Source organism: Megalops cyprinoides, chromosome 25 (genome assembly GCF_013368585.1).
Source record: "Megalops cyprinoides isolate fMegCyp1 chromosome 25, fMegCyp1.pri, whole genome shotgun sequence".
NCBI classification, from domain to species: domain Eukaryota; kingdom Metazoa; phylum Chordata; class Actinopteri; order Elopiformes; family Megalopidae; genus Megalops; species Megalops cyprinoides.
The window spans coordinates 1,164,571-1,176,966 of NC_050607.1; the positions used below are offsets into that span (position 1 = coordinate 1,164,571).

Consider the following 12,396-nt stretch of genomic DNA (forward strand, 5'->3'; position numbering starts at 1 on the left):
ACATGGCCTCCCAGAACTGCATGTTGGCCCAGACCGAGTGCTCCTGCACACAGCTGTAGGCAAACTGGGTGATCCCCGCTCCCAGTTTCTGCAGCAAAGGAGAACAGCAGCGTGACAAGTGTGAACCACGCATGGCAGTACATTAATCCCATGTACTGCCCTGGTTACCATGCGAAAGGATGTACTTACATTTCATATTGCATTACACTGCATTCATTTATAGCAGACGCTCTTATCCAGAGTGACAAGAGAACAGAAGAGTATCCATCGAAGATGTAAAAGTTGTAATTTGTAGTTTGAAAAGGTGCTTTTTTCTTGTCTGGAGCAGGTGCTGCACACGTACCCTGCAGAAGGCTGTGACCAGGGGGAGGAGAGCTGCTGCAATGCCATGTTCATCCATGTGAGAGCAGTCCTGAGCAGAGACGCGGGAGGAGGAGGAACAATGAGGGCGAGCGTGACGCTGATCGTGTGAAGGGAGGTGCGTGTGAGTGCGTTTCCCACCTGCAGCGTGCAGTTCATCATGCGCACGATGTAGTCGAACTGCTGGTCGTCCAGCACCGCCCGGTTCTGCTGCACGTGCTGGTTGAGCTCCTGTGTCAGGCACTGCCGCGCCGCCCGGCCCTTCAGAGCCCGCAGTACCGCCGGCAGCAGCTAGGGGGAGAGGGGGACAGGATCACACGCGGGCAACACATCCAGATCCAACAGACTCAGATTCCACTGTGACCCACCGTGATCAGCAGATGCAGCCTGCCTCTACATTATAACATCCACATTTTCATTACTTTTTAAAATTCAGACATGTTCGGCAATCTAATTTCAGTTTCATATTCACACAGCCAAGTGTGAGGGAATAATCAGAGTGACTGTGAAAGTGCAAATACACTGGAAGTGCCCGCGTTTCTCTCTGTGGAGCAAATTCCCATAAACTAAAACTGAGGGAACTTTCCCCATCAGCACATCTGGATTTTTATCAGGTGTTTCCAATCATTTCTGCAGATTCCCCCAAACCCTGGGGATGTGGCAGCAGATGGGACATGACTGTGTGTCAGCTTGGAATTCCCCGTCTGTGCTCGTTTACAGGGAAGAGACCCAGCAAACACAGAGCTGCAGGCTCACCTTCTTGGCTTCCAGCATCTTGTTCTCGAAGACGTAGTTGATGCAGTTCCTGACCACCTCCAGCCTGCGGGCGCTGTTGGCCAGGGCGTTTCCGTTCCTGTCCACCACATCCCCTGCAAAAGCCACCAGTGACTGTTTTCATTCTGCAGCCAGAAATTATTAAGGCTTAACCAACAGAAGAGCTGCACAGAGGCGGAAAGGCGGTCAAGCTGAAGACGAGACACTGCACTTATTTACTTCATTTACCTGCTTTGGTTATAGCTGTATCCATAGAAGCCCCCAGTTGTACCTACCCACAAGGTTCCTACCCCGAGAGTCAATCAGTCAGTACCCACCCAGAGGCGGCCCTAAGGGCACCATGCACTTCATCTCCACTCTGACAGCAGGGGGCGCTGTCTTCATCTTGGTGGCGGCGTGGTCAATGTACAGCTGGACCGTCACCTCGTCCAGGTGTGGGAAGGAGGCCTGGTGGATGCGCAGGTGGGAGCCCTCCGTGGGCCTCTGGACCTTGTGCATGGCCACCGCAGGGTACGGATTCTCCTGTGCCCACAAACACAGACAGGACACGTCACACCCGCCTCGACACCCGGGCCCCATCCCAGAAGCCACTGCAGCCTTGCAGCTCCACGAGGGAGTTGCCTGTCTGCAACAGCAAACCCATCTAACAGCAAACGTTCTGCTTACAGGAATCAACCACGGGGAAAAACGTTCTGCTTACAGCAATCAACCACGGGGAAAAACGTTCTGCTTACAGCAATCAACCACGGGGAAAAACGTTCTGCTTACAGCAATCAACCACGGGGAAAAACGTTCTGCTTACAGCAATCAACCACGGGGAAAAACGTTCTGCTTACAGCAATCAACCACGGGGAAAAATCAACCCAAACAGAACAGAAGCCAAACCTACAAATGGACAGCAATATATCGGAGATGATGCTCAAGCGAGTGTCTGCCCTGATGCAGTCTTAATAATCATAACCCGTTACACTCCACAGTGCAGCCTCAGCAATCCCTCCATGGTTTGGTGTGCAGGAGACACAGCATTACACTGCTGACATGCTGCACTTTGCTGGACATGCAGTCCTGACACCAGTGACACGCTGTTCTCTGCCAAGGTGCAGCTTTAGCGCCTGTAACACCGTGTGCTCTGCTGGCCTTTACACTCACCACAAACTGAAGGCTAGAAGGCTGAAAATAAACACTCTGCCTAAAGAACCAACAGGGGACAGGAGGAGCAGAGAGAGAGAGGGAGAGAGGGAGAGAGAGGGAGAGGGAGAGAGAGAGAGAGAGAGGGAGAGAGAGAGAGAGAGAGGGAGAGACAGAGAGAGAGAGAGAGAGAGAGAGAGGGAGAGACAGAGAGAGACAGAGAGAGAGAGGGAGGGAGAGAGAGGGAGAGAGAGGGAGAGCGAGGGAGAGCGAGGGAGAGGGAGACAGAGAGAGAGAGGGAGGGAGAGGGAGAGGGAGAGAGAGAGAGAGAGAGAGGGAGGGAGAGGGAGAGGGAGAGGGAGAGGGATAGAAAGGCATCCTTGCTATTATGGTCTGTCTCACAGGCAAGGTGGATACTGCTTTCTGAGCAGCCCTGTGAGGCTGGGAGAGAGGACTGCCCTCGGCCCTGTGGCCCCCCAGTCTGTACCAGGGGCTCCCATGGATCCACAGGCCTCAGTCCTACAATGTACAGACCTACTGACAGTCTAAAACAGCGCCATCTGCTTCACATTTAAACACACAGCTGTGCGGCCTGCCAAACCAAACCACCATTAAAGCAACATCCTATCCACATTTGACATTTTCCCAGTCGTGGGTGACCCCTGTAACAGACCCATAAACAAACCTCCCAGTCACATCCCGCACTGGCTCACAGACTTTTATTGGCCTGCAAGAAAACACAGACTGACGACACCAGGAGTTTTACACAGACCTCTCGGTGTGAGGTTTCAGCTGACATTCATCTCTCCCTGCATAGCGGGAGGTTACACCGAGAGCGGCAGGGACAGGCAGGTAAGAGCACGTACGTTTTTGAAGAGCTGCTCCGCCAGCTCTTTGATGTGGTTCATCACTTTGCGCGGGTTTCCCTCTTCCAGGCGGATGCGCTTCACCTGGTTGGCCACGAGCTGGAAGAGGGGGCAGAGACAGAGGGGGGTCGATGTGTATGTGCCGAATCGCATGCGGTGTGTCAGTATCACAGCACCGCCGCTCATCAAAAACAGATCCTACACCATCTCCTACAGCCACACCCTGCTGCGCTTACACCCACCTCGTCGAAGACGTCGATCGGCCTGTAGGGAGGCCCCCTCTCCGACACAAAGCCAGCGAAGGCCATGCCGTCCAGTACCTTGGTGAGGAAGTCGTCCTCGGTGAGCGCCCGCTGGCCCAGGAAGGCAGCCTGGAGGAACACAGCGTCCGATACGGTAAACTCAGCCTCTCCCTCCTCCCTCTCTCTGCAGGAGCACAGACACCCCACACGCTTCCCCTGCTCGGCCAGCACAGGAGAGGAGCGCGTGGAACCCTCCGCTTTGGCTGCACCGAGCTGAACATCAGCACCGCTCGAGCCGTTCATACCAAACCAGATAAAATCACTCCCTCACCCCGTCCGAGCTGAACATCAGCACCGCTCGAGCCGTTCATACCAAACCAGATAAAATCACTCCCTCACCCCGTGCAGAGGTGCTGAACTCTCACTGACACCAGTGTGTGAGAGCCACACAGGGGAGTGTGTGTGAGAGCAGGGGGAGTGTGTGTGTGAGAGAGCAGGGGGAGTGTGTGTGTGTGTGAGAGCAGGGGGTGTGTGTGTGTGAGGGCAGGGGGAGTGTGTGTGAGAGCAGGGGGAGTGTGTGTGTGAGAGAGCAGGGGGAGTGTGTGTGTGAGAGAGCAGGGGGAGTGTGTGTGAGAGCAGGGGGAGTGTGTGTGTGAGAGAGCAGGGGGAGTGTGTGTGAGAGCAGGGGGAGTGTGTGTGAGAGCAGGGGGAGTGTGTGTGTGTGAGAGCAGGGGGTGTGTGTGAGAGAGCAGGGGGAGTGTGTGTGAGAGCAGGGGGTGTGTGTGTGTGAGGGCAGGGGGTGTGTGTGTGTGAGAGAGCAGGGGGAGTGTGTGTGTGTGTGAGAGCAGGGGGTGTGTGTGTGTGAGGGCAGGGGGAGTGTGTGTGTGTGAGAGCAGGGGGAGTGTGTGTGTGTGTGAGAGCAGGGGGAGTGTGTGTGTGAGAGAGCAGGGGGAGTGTGTGTGAGGGCAGGGGGTGTGTGTGTGTGAGAGAGCAGGGGGAGTGTGTGTGTGTGAGAGAGCAGGGGGAGTGTGTGTGAGAGCAGGGGGAGTGTGTGTGTGTGAGAGCAGGGGGTGTGTGTGAGAGAGCAGGGGGAGTGTGTGTGTGAGAGAGCAGGGGGAGTGTGTGTGTGTGTGAGAGCAGGGGGTGTGTGTGTGTGTGAGAGCAGGGGGAGTGTGTGTGTGTGTGAGAGCAGGGGGTGTGTGTGTGTGAGGGCAGGGGGAGTGTGTGTGTGAGAGAGCAGGGGGAGTGTGTGTGAGAGCAGGGGGTGTGTGTGTGAGAGAGCAGGGGGAGTGTGTGTGTGAGAGCAGGGGGAGTGTGTGTGTGTGAGAGCAGGGGGTGTGTGTGAGAGAGCAGGGGGAGTGTGTGTGAGAGCAGGGGGTGTGTGTGTGAGAGAGCAGGGGGAGTGTGTGTGTGAGAGAGCAGGGGGAGTGTGTGTGAGAGCAGGGGGAGTGTGTGTGTGTGAGAGCAGGGGGTGTGTGTGAGAGAGCAGGGGGAGTGTGTGTGTGTGTGTGTGAGAGCAGGGCAGCGGGTGCTCCGGTACCTTGTGGAAGCGGATCACTGGCTCGGGGTGGATGCGAATGATATGCAGGCACCAGCGGTAGCCCTGGAGGAGCTGAGCGAACAGCCAGAGGAACACAGCGCGGATCTCCTTATCCTGAAAACACACAACACACACAACACACACACAACACACACACACACACACACACGGCGCACACACACACACACACACACACGACAGTCAGTCAGTTCACAGACGGCACACACACAGGGGGCAGTCAGGTCAGAACCCAGAGCAGTAACCTCCTGAAGTGCACAGTGCATCTTGGAATTACTACATTTTTGCATACCACACAAAGGTGAAAAGCAAGGAGGAGTGTGGACAGAAGTTAAGGGCTACCTGGATCTTCAAGGTGGAGGGCTGGGTGGATGCAGGGGGGAAGGCTTGGTCAGCCACGTCCAGCTCCGGATCCAACACCTGCAAACAGCAGAACATCAGTCATCAGTCAACATGGATACCAGGCATCCCACCTGGCAAACAGGAAGGACAAATCAACACTATGCATGAAGTGTACACTTCTGAAAGGTGCTGTGGCTGATAGGTGACAGAGTGGCAAACGTGCTTGTCTGAGTTTTGAGCTGAGAGGCAGTACGGGGATGGCTGAATAAATTTGGATGAGATGCAGCTCATCACTCAGCAATAACACAGTGAGGCCAGTAAGCAGCCCTGGTGTCCCTCCACAATCTGCACCATCTCAGACCAACTCAAAACCTCTTTCCAGGCAATTAGCCAAACCTGCCGAGCGTCTTATAAAAGGACTCCTATCAGCCCCCCCCCTCCAGCAGTTATCTTCTGGGCTCTGAGAAAGCAATAAAGAGGCGCTTTGCGTAAGCTGCTCTGTGTAGCTGTGGCTCCTGCAGGTCTGTGCAGAGGCCTGGGTGTCAGTGGCCCTGCAGTGACCTCACTCAGGGTTCAGCCAGAGCCTGAAGACACACGGCCCGCGGGCAGACAGCTCCGGGAACAGGAACCAGGAGCTGTTTGAGAAGGCGTTAAAAATAAGGCGCACAGAAACGACCCCTCTACAAACGTCTGCTTATGCGTGCCTGACAGGGACAGAAATGGCCCTGCTCTTCTCGTAAAGTCCTCCTTCAAACATTTACACACGCCGGGGCTGTGGTCTAATGGGGACAGGCTCTATTTTAAACCCGTCCGCTCGCTCCCCTCTGAAACTATACGGAAAAGTACAGCAGGTTACGGCTGGCAGCAGACGACTGGCGTCATTCTGAAGGGGATCAGGACGCGGTCAGTTTCTGCTCCTATTCTTCTGCTGTTGAACCCCCTCAGAATAAAACCCCAACATGACGGCATTCATTTACTGAGGCTTCTGTTTCTGTGGAGATAACAAAAATAATAAAACAAGAACAAAGTCACCGGCACCACAGAGAAAGGAAGCAGCCTCTTGATCAGATTCAAAGCAGAGATGGTTACATGTAAACAGAATCTCCAGTTTCATGTTCTTAATGTTCTCACGTTCTCTTTATAATGAAACTGGCTCGTCCTGTCCCAGCCTGGACCCTGAGGGAACCGCGAGGCACTTACGGGGTGGCTGAAATGCTGCGTTTGGTCTGTCTCAGACGGCAGCTGCTGCCTCTTACAGCAAAGGCACAGGGAGGCTCTCCCTATCTCTGTTCCCAAATAACTCCTGGCAGGGTTCATGTCCGGGTTCACATAATTCATAAAATGTACAGTCTGATAAATAGTCATCTTATCCAAACACAAACATGTCGTGTTTTGGCTGAAAATGTTCAATGCCACTGCCTTTCTGAGATACTAAGACTGTGTAGTTTTCCTCTCTGTCCCTGTCTCCTCATGCCCCCATCATCTTTAGCTCTACTTCACTTGAGGACATCATTCAGACCTAACTGCCCACTGCAGAGACCTCTCTGGTTGCATGCATATCTGTGTGAGTCGGTATTCCTCGAAAATGACCCCCAAACATCAGATCACCCTGGAAAGGTTTCACTCGTTAACACAAGATCATCACGGCATCAAGTGGAAAATTACCCGATACCCCGTTAGCCAAGAATGAATGATTGCCCTCAGCCAATAAATTGCAATCATTTACTAAACAAACACTTACTCCTGACAAAATGACCTCTTGACAAATATTATGATTAAAAAAACATTCATCGGAACGCAGCAAATATGCAGACTTACAGTAAAGGGAAGGACATCCCGAGGGCTATAAATCAAAAGCTGGTGCAGTGACTGTTTTTAAAGGAAGTCTGTAACGCTCAGCAGATATGAACACACTTGGATAGATAATGGCAGAAATACAAAGCGGGAGTGTTTCCTCCTGGTAGAGTTTGTAAGTCACATGGACACCACAGACCACAGGCCATGCTAGCAGTTATACGGCTGGCTGCTTCCAGGAGAGACTGAGCTGAAGGCATAGCTGGGTCTGCTGCCTGGCGCAGAGACAGGTGTGTGCAGAGACAGCAGAGACAGGTGTGTGCAGTGGTGTGCCAGGCGGTTACCATGGAGAGGGCAGTTTGGGTCTGCTGCAGCAGGGGGTCGGGCAGCAGGGACACATGGACACACTCAGGGATTGTCACAGTGCCTCCATCCAGGTCAGCGATGATCACGTCCAACTGTGGAGGACAGGTACACGCGCACACACACGCGCGCACACACACACACAGGTTGAGTGCTTGCAGGCAGCACAGGCCCGGTCTGTGTAAATGACAGTAGACAGGCGTGCTATACGTCTGAGGAGGAGCAGCACAGCAGTCACATGACCTCACGGCAGTCTCTGATTACCTCACCCTCATTCACCGAAATGTAACATTTCCTATGCCTTTGAGCTGGGTCATCCCTGTGACTTTGATCATTATAAACAACAGACTCATGATAGCAATTTGTACAAGCAGAGTGCACTTTCTTTGTACAGCCCTCAGATGTAGTCATTTTCCTGTCACCAGCCATTCATTACTGACCAGGCCTAACTGTACCCGAACATACAGTACAGCAGGTGACATTGGCAAGAGACTGACCTCTGACCGTAAATGTCTATATTACTGTATCTCCAGGCATGACATGTAGAACAGCCTGCTCACTGTTCCAAACTCTACGTGCAATGGTCTGAAAGTCAGCTTTCATTAACGTCTCATTAACGTTTCATAATCCATATGCCTTCCTGTGCAAGAATAAAGCCATGATGACATACAGGACCCTGTATGGGGACTACAATGATCATAACCACACAGCGGCTAAAGCATGTCACACACACACACCATAACAGAGGTATGTGCAGTCTCATGCTGGCAGAACAGAGAGACTCCAAAGCAGGACTGCAGGTAAAGAATCCACAGCTACCAGCTGCAGCCAGGGCAGAACCCCCATCAATCACAAGCACCACTGGGGTGGAAATGACATGCCTAATACACAGCATGTAGCTCCGGCTTTCCCTGCCACTGATGCGGCTCTGTGCATTATGGGTGCTGTCTCCATGGGAAGGTGTGTGCGTCAGCACGGCGGCGGACACTGACCAGCTCCTGCGTCTCTGAGCGGAAGGAGGAGTTCACCCCGATGATGAAGGGAGTGGGGGTACTCAGCACCTCCAGCAGCTTCCCTGGCAGGATGGGGATGTAGGTGAAACTGAGAGAGGAACAGAGAGAGAGAGTGAGGGAGCAGGAAAGAGCAGGGGGAGAGAGAGAATACAGAGGAGTGAGGGACAGAGAGAGAGAGGGAGAAAGAGAGAAACAGAGAGAGAGAAACGGAGGGAGAGAGAGAGAGAGAGAGAGAGAGAGAGAGAGAGGAAGGAGAGAGAGAATTAGAAAGAGAAAAAGAGCTTGAGTGACAGCAAAAGGCAGAGAGAAAGGCATAGACAGGGAAAGACAGTGTGTTTTTGTGTGAAGTTCTATCCAAACACCTACTTTACAATTAAACCAAAATGCTTGTTTCTCGAGGACAGAAAGTTCTTGTTTCCATTATGACTGTATGGCTCCCCCTGTTTTAAATCTACTGCTCAGAATTCATCAGTGGCATCAGCGCCAATACTGACATCAAAGTCTTTGCTAAAGCAAGCACACCTACTCCAGACTGTCTCATCTGACTGAGGAGTAGCCCCGGGAGCCTGCACATGCACAGCGCCCCCTGATGGAGAAACATTCCCAGGGCCCTCAGCAAACTGCGGCTACTACTCGCGGGCAGGGCTGACAGAGGAATAATGCTGCCAGGGGGAGCGGAAACGCTCACAGACCCGCACGGTCTGCTGTGTGATCACCACACCCCACCTGTATTTGAGCGGGAACATGACGGCCAGCAGGGCCCGGCAGGCGTCGGTCAGGCGGTGGTAGCTGGCAGACAGGAAGAGGATCTTGTGCTCCGTCAGGGCAGCGCAGAACAGGTACAGGACATTACTGATTCCTGCAGGGGAGGGATGTCAGAGAGGCGGGGTCACTGCAGGTCAGAGAGGCGGGGTTACTGCAGGTCACCGGCACACAGGCCATAGGACAGGAGACTCTGTGCTGCTGATGACAGTATTACCCCGTCAGATCAGAGAAACAGAGACCACCCAAGAGCAAGCCAGACCCCACCTATTGTTGTTATTAATTCTTATAATTTGTTATTAATTGTTGTTATTAATATTTATTTATAAAAAAATTCTGTAAGCAGGATTTTTTTGGATATGTACAATAACCCACTGCAGTACACACAGTAACCCCCCACAGTGCACACAGTAACCCCCCGCAGTGCGTACAGTAACCCCCCGCAGTGCGTACAGTAACCCCCCGCAGTGCGTACAGTAACCCCCCGCAGTGCACACAGTAACCCCCCGCAGTGCGTACAGTAACACCCCACAGTGCGTACCCAGCTGCCTGAAGAGCAGGGCCACGCTGCTGCCGCTGACAGGGAGCGAGTCGTTGATGGGCGTCTGGATCACCTGCCGGTCTCCCGCTCCCAGCGTTATGGTCCTCTGCAGAGGGAGGAGTGAAGGGCTTCAGAGAGCCACGCTGAGTGCAGCGGAGCAGCGGAGCAGGGGGCTCAGCACCCCGCCCTAATGCCACTGCACCTGCCGTCCTTCTGCGGGCCTGTGAGCCCCTCACCCCCTGCACCCCACCTGCCTTCACAGGCAAAGGCAAGTGCTACTGACACAGCCATGTTAACGTTAGTCCATGCAGAAGTTAGGAAATAGTAAGACACCAGTGACTGAAATCAAGGGAAAATTAAAATATGCAATCACTATGCATCTTGCTAGAAGATCAAAAACACCCACACCATCATGATAAAGGTTTAATGAATTTCTTAAGCAGCTTTAATTAGCATTAGATTATTTAGGTCTTAGATCTGTTTTGTGTGTTTGATGAGGGAATGAAAAGGTTATTCAGGTAGCGTCTGTTCAAAATGTACCCCATAAGCTTGCAATTTTTCTGCTTTCTGCTCTTCTCTCATACAAGCCACGTCTCACAGCATAACACAGCATTACGGAGCATTACACAGCATTACAGAGCATTACACAGCGTTACAGAGCATTACAAAGTATTACACAGCATTACACAGCATTTTCACCATATCAAACAGCAGGACGTGTTCCACCGCAGTAAAAAGGCATGAGCTGCATTGAGATAAGCATTAAAAACACAATCACATGTGCGGCCAGCAGCGCAGGACTCTTTCAGTTGAAGAAGGGCCAGCAGACGCACATGGGGCCCTTGTTCAAATGGCTGAGCTCTGGAGAGGCGCACAGGACAGAGGCACACCGGGTCACAGCTCAGCGCTCTTTCGTGCATTGTGCTGGCAAATGCAAGGCCAGGGAACGCAGTATGAAAAACAACAGCACAGCCGTAACCTGCAGCAGGAAGGAAAAGCCGATGTGAACAGAGACATTGTTAAAATCACTGGATGAACATTCAGCCACAGCGCCACACAGCCTGAGCCCCAGGACCGAGCATCACACAAAGCCCAAACCAGCAGCAGCTTCACACTCAGCCCAAGCCTGCATCAAATCCCACCCGACTGCTCCTGCAGAGGATCCTTTATAGTGATGGAGAGCCTACATTCAGAATCAGACACAGGGTTCTGCTCTGAAGACCACTCTGGGGTTGGACCCCCAAGGCTTTTTGCTATTAATGATGAGTTTTTAATCAGTGATTAGTGGCTGGTTCAGATTAGTGTAATCATGCCATTGCAGGTGGAGAGAGCTGTCATGATTGGAGGAGGGGAAGAGAGGATGGAGAGGAGAGGAGACTGTCTGACAGAGATAAAAAGGGAGAATAAAGTCGGGCGTACCACACTTTCCTCCATATCCTCCGGGCTGGGCTAAGTTAGCAAGAGACAGAGACACCACAGGAGAGCACACAGGTTAGAGGTGGACAACGGCACCCACCCACAACACACACCCAAAACACACACCCACAACACACACCCACAACACACACCCAAAACACACACCCAAAACACACACCCAAAACACACACCCACCACACACACATAAAACACACACCCACAACACACACCCAACACACACACACCCAAAACACACACACCCACAACACACACCCAAAACACACACCCACAACACACACCCAAAACACACACACCCACAACACACACCCACAACACACACCCACCACACACACCCAAAACACACACACCCACAACACACACCCAAAACACACACACCCACAACACACACCAAAAACACACACACCCACAACACACCCAAAACACACACCCACCACACACACCCAAAACACACCCACAACACACACCAAAAACACACACACCCACAACACACCCAAAACACACACCCACCACACACACCCAAAACACACACCCAAAACACACACCCACAATACACAATGGCATGCACAAAAACATCATCTCTACAGAGAGGCCAAAGAAGCAGCTGTTCCCTGAGAGTCTACATGTCCGTGTAAAACAGACGTGGCTCGAAGAGGCCAGGCCAGGTATGTCAATTGCTTCTTGCAGGCCTACAGCACACAGCTGGGTCTGAGTCTGAGCTCTGTTTCTCACTGATTATCGCTGGGTCCTTAGTGGTGGACCATGATTGGCTCCATAACCCCTGGACATGGTGCATTTCATTGGCCAGAGTCTTCTGAGGGTCGCTGAGGCACTCTCTAGAGGTTTTGAGGCACCTACGAATCACTCAGATGACATCAGCAGAAATAGTCCTATCCTCCAATCAGGATCTACTGTGCTGTGTTGCACTGTGGGACTTGTAGTTTCAAAAACAGCCATGGTCAAGCATATCAAAGCTTTGCAATACTCTGTTTCTTCCGCGATCTTATGCATGCATGTGGAGAGGCAGGCTTGCTGTAGGACAACTGGGTGGAAAGCATAAAGAAGAGAGTAAAAATAGGAGAATATAGATATAGGAGAATATAGAGGGTGTTCATAGTGGTGCTGCGTCTGTCAGCCGTATCCTTATTCCTCCCTGCTTTCAGTTCAGCTAAGGCCATCCATCCCCTGAATCTGTCTGCTATTACATGTCGTGGGCTGA

The 12,396-nt window shown here is 52.4% G+C and overlaps 1 protein-coding gene across 6 annotated transcripts in view; it reads right to left on the reverse strand.

The window, feature by feature from the left end:
* LOC118771797 (myotubularin-related protein 5-like) overlaps nt 1-12,396 on the reverse strand; it is a 56,778-nt gene that overhangs the window by 19,661 nt on the left and 24,721 nt on the right. For 5 of the 6 annotated variants that reach the window (XM_036519850.1, XM_036519847.1, XM_036519849.1 and 2 more), the window contains exons 6-19: nt 11,163-11,192; nt 9,744-9,849; nt 9,167-9,299; nt 8,420-8,528; nt 7,409-7,522; nt 5,271-5,348; nt 4,911-5,024; nt 3,371-3,499; nt 3,129-3,227; nt 1,452-1,656; nt 1,117-1,229; nt 502-651; nt 344-412; nt 1-88 (exon numbers count right to left, since the gene is read on the reverse strand). The exon at nt 1-88 is cut by the window's left edge and continues 62 nt beyond it. In XM_036519850.1, the coding sequence (XP_036375743.1) occupies nt 1-88; nt 344-412; nt 502-651; nt 1,117-1,229; nt 1,452-1,656; nt 3,129-3,227; nt 3,371-3,499; nt 4,911-5,024; nt 5,271-5,348; nt 7,409-7,522; nt 8,420-8,528; nt 9,167-9,299; nt 9,744-9,849; nt 11,163-11,192 (1,537 nt within the window). The remainder of the gene's footprint in view (nt 89-343; nt 413-501; nt 652-1,116; nt 1,230-1,451; nt 1,657-3,128; nt 3,228-3,370; nt 3,500-4,910; nt 5,025-5,270; nt 5,349-7,408; nt 7,523-8,419; nt 8,529-9,166; nt 9,300-9,743; nt 9,850-11,162; nt 11,193-12,396) is intronic. The other variant, XM_036519851.1, reaches the window with a different exon arrangement.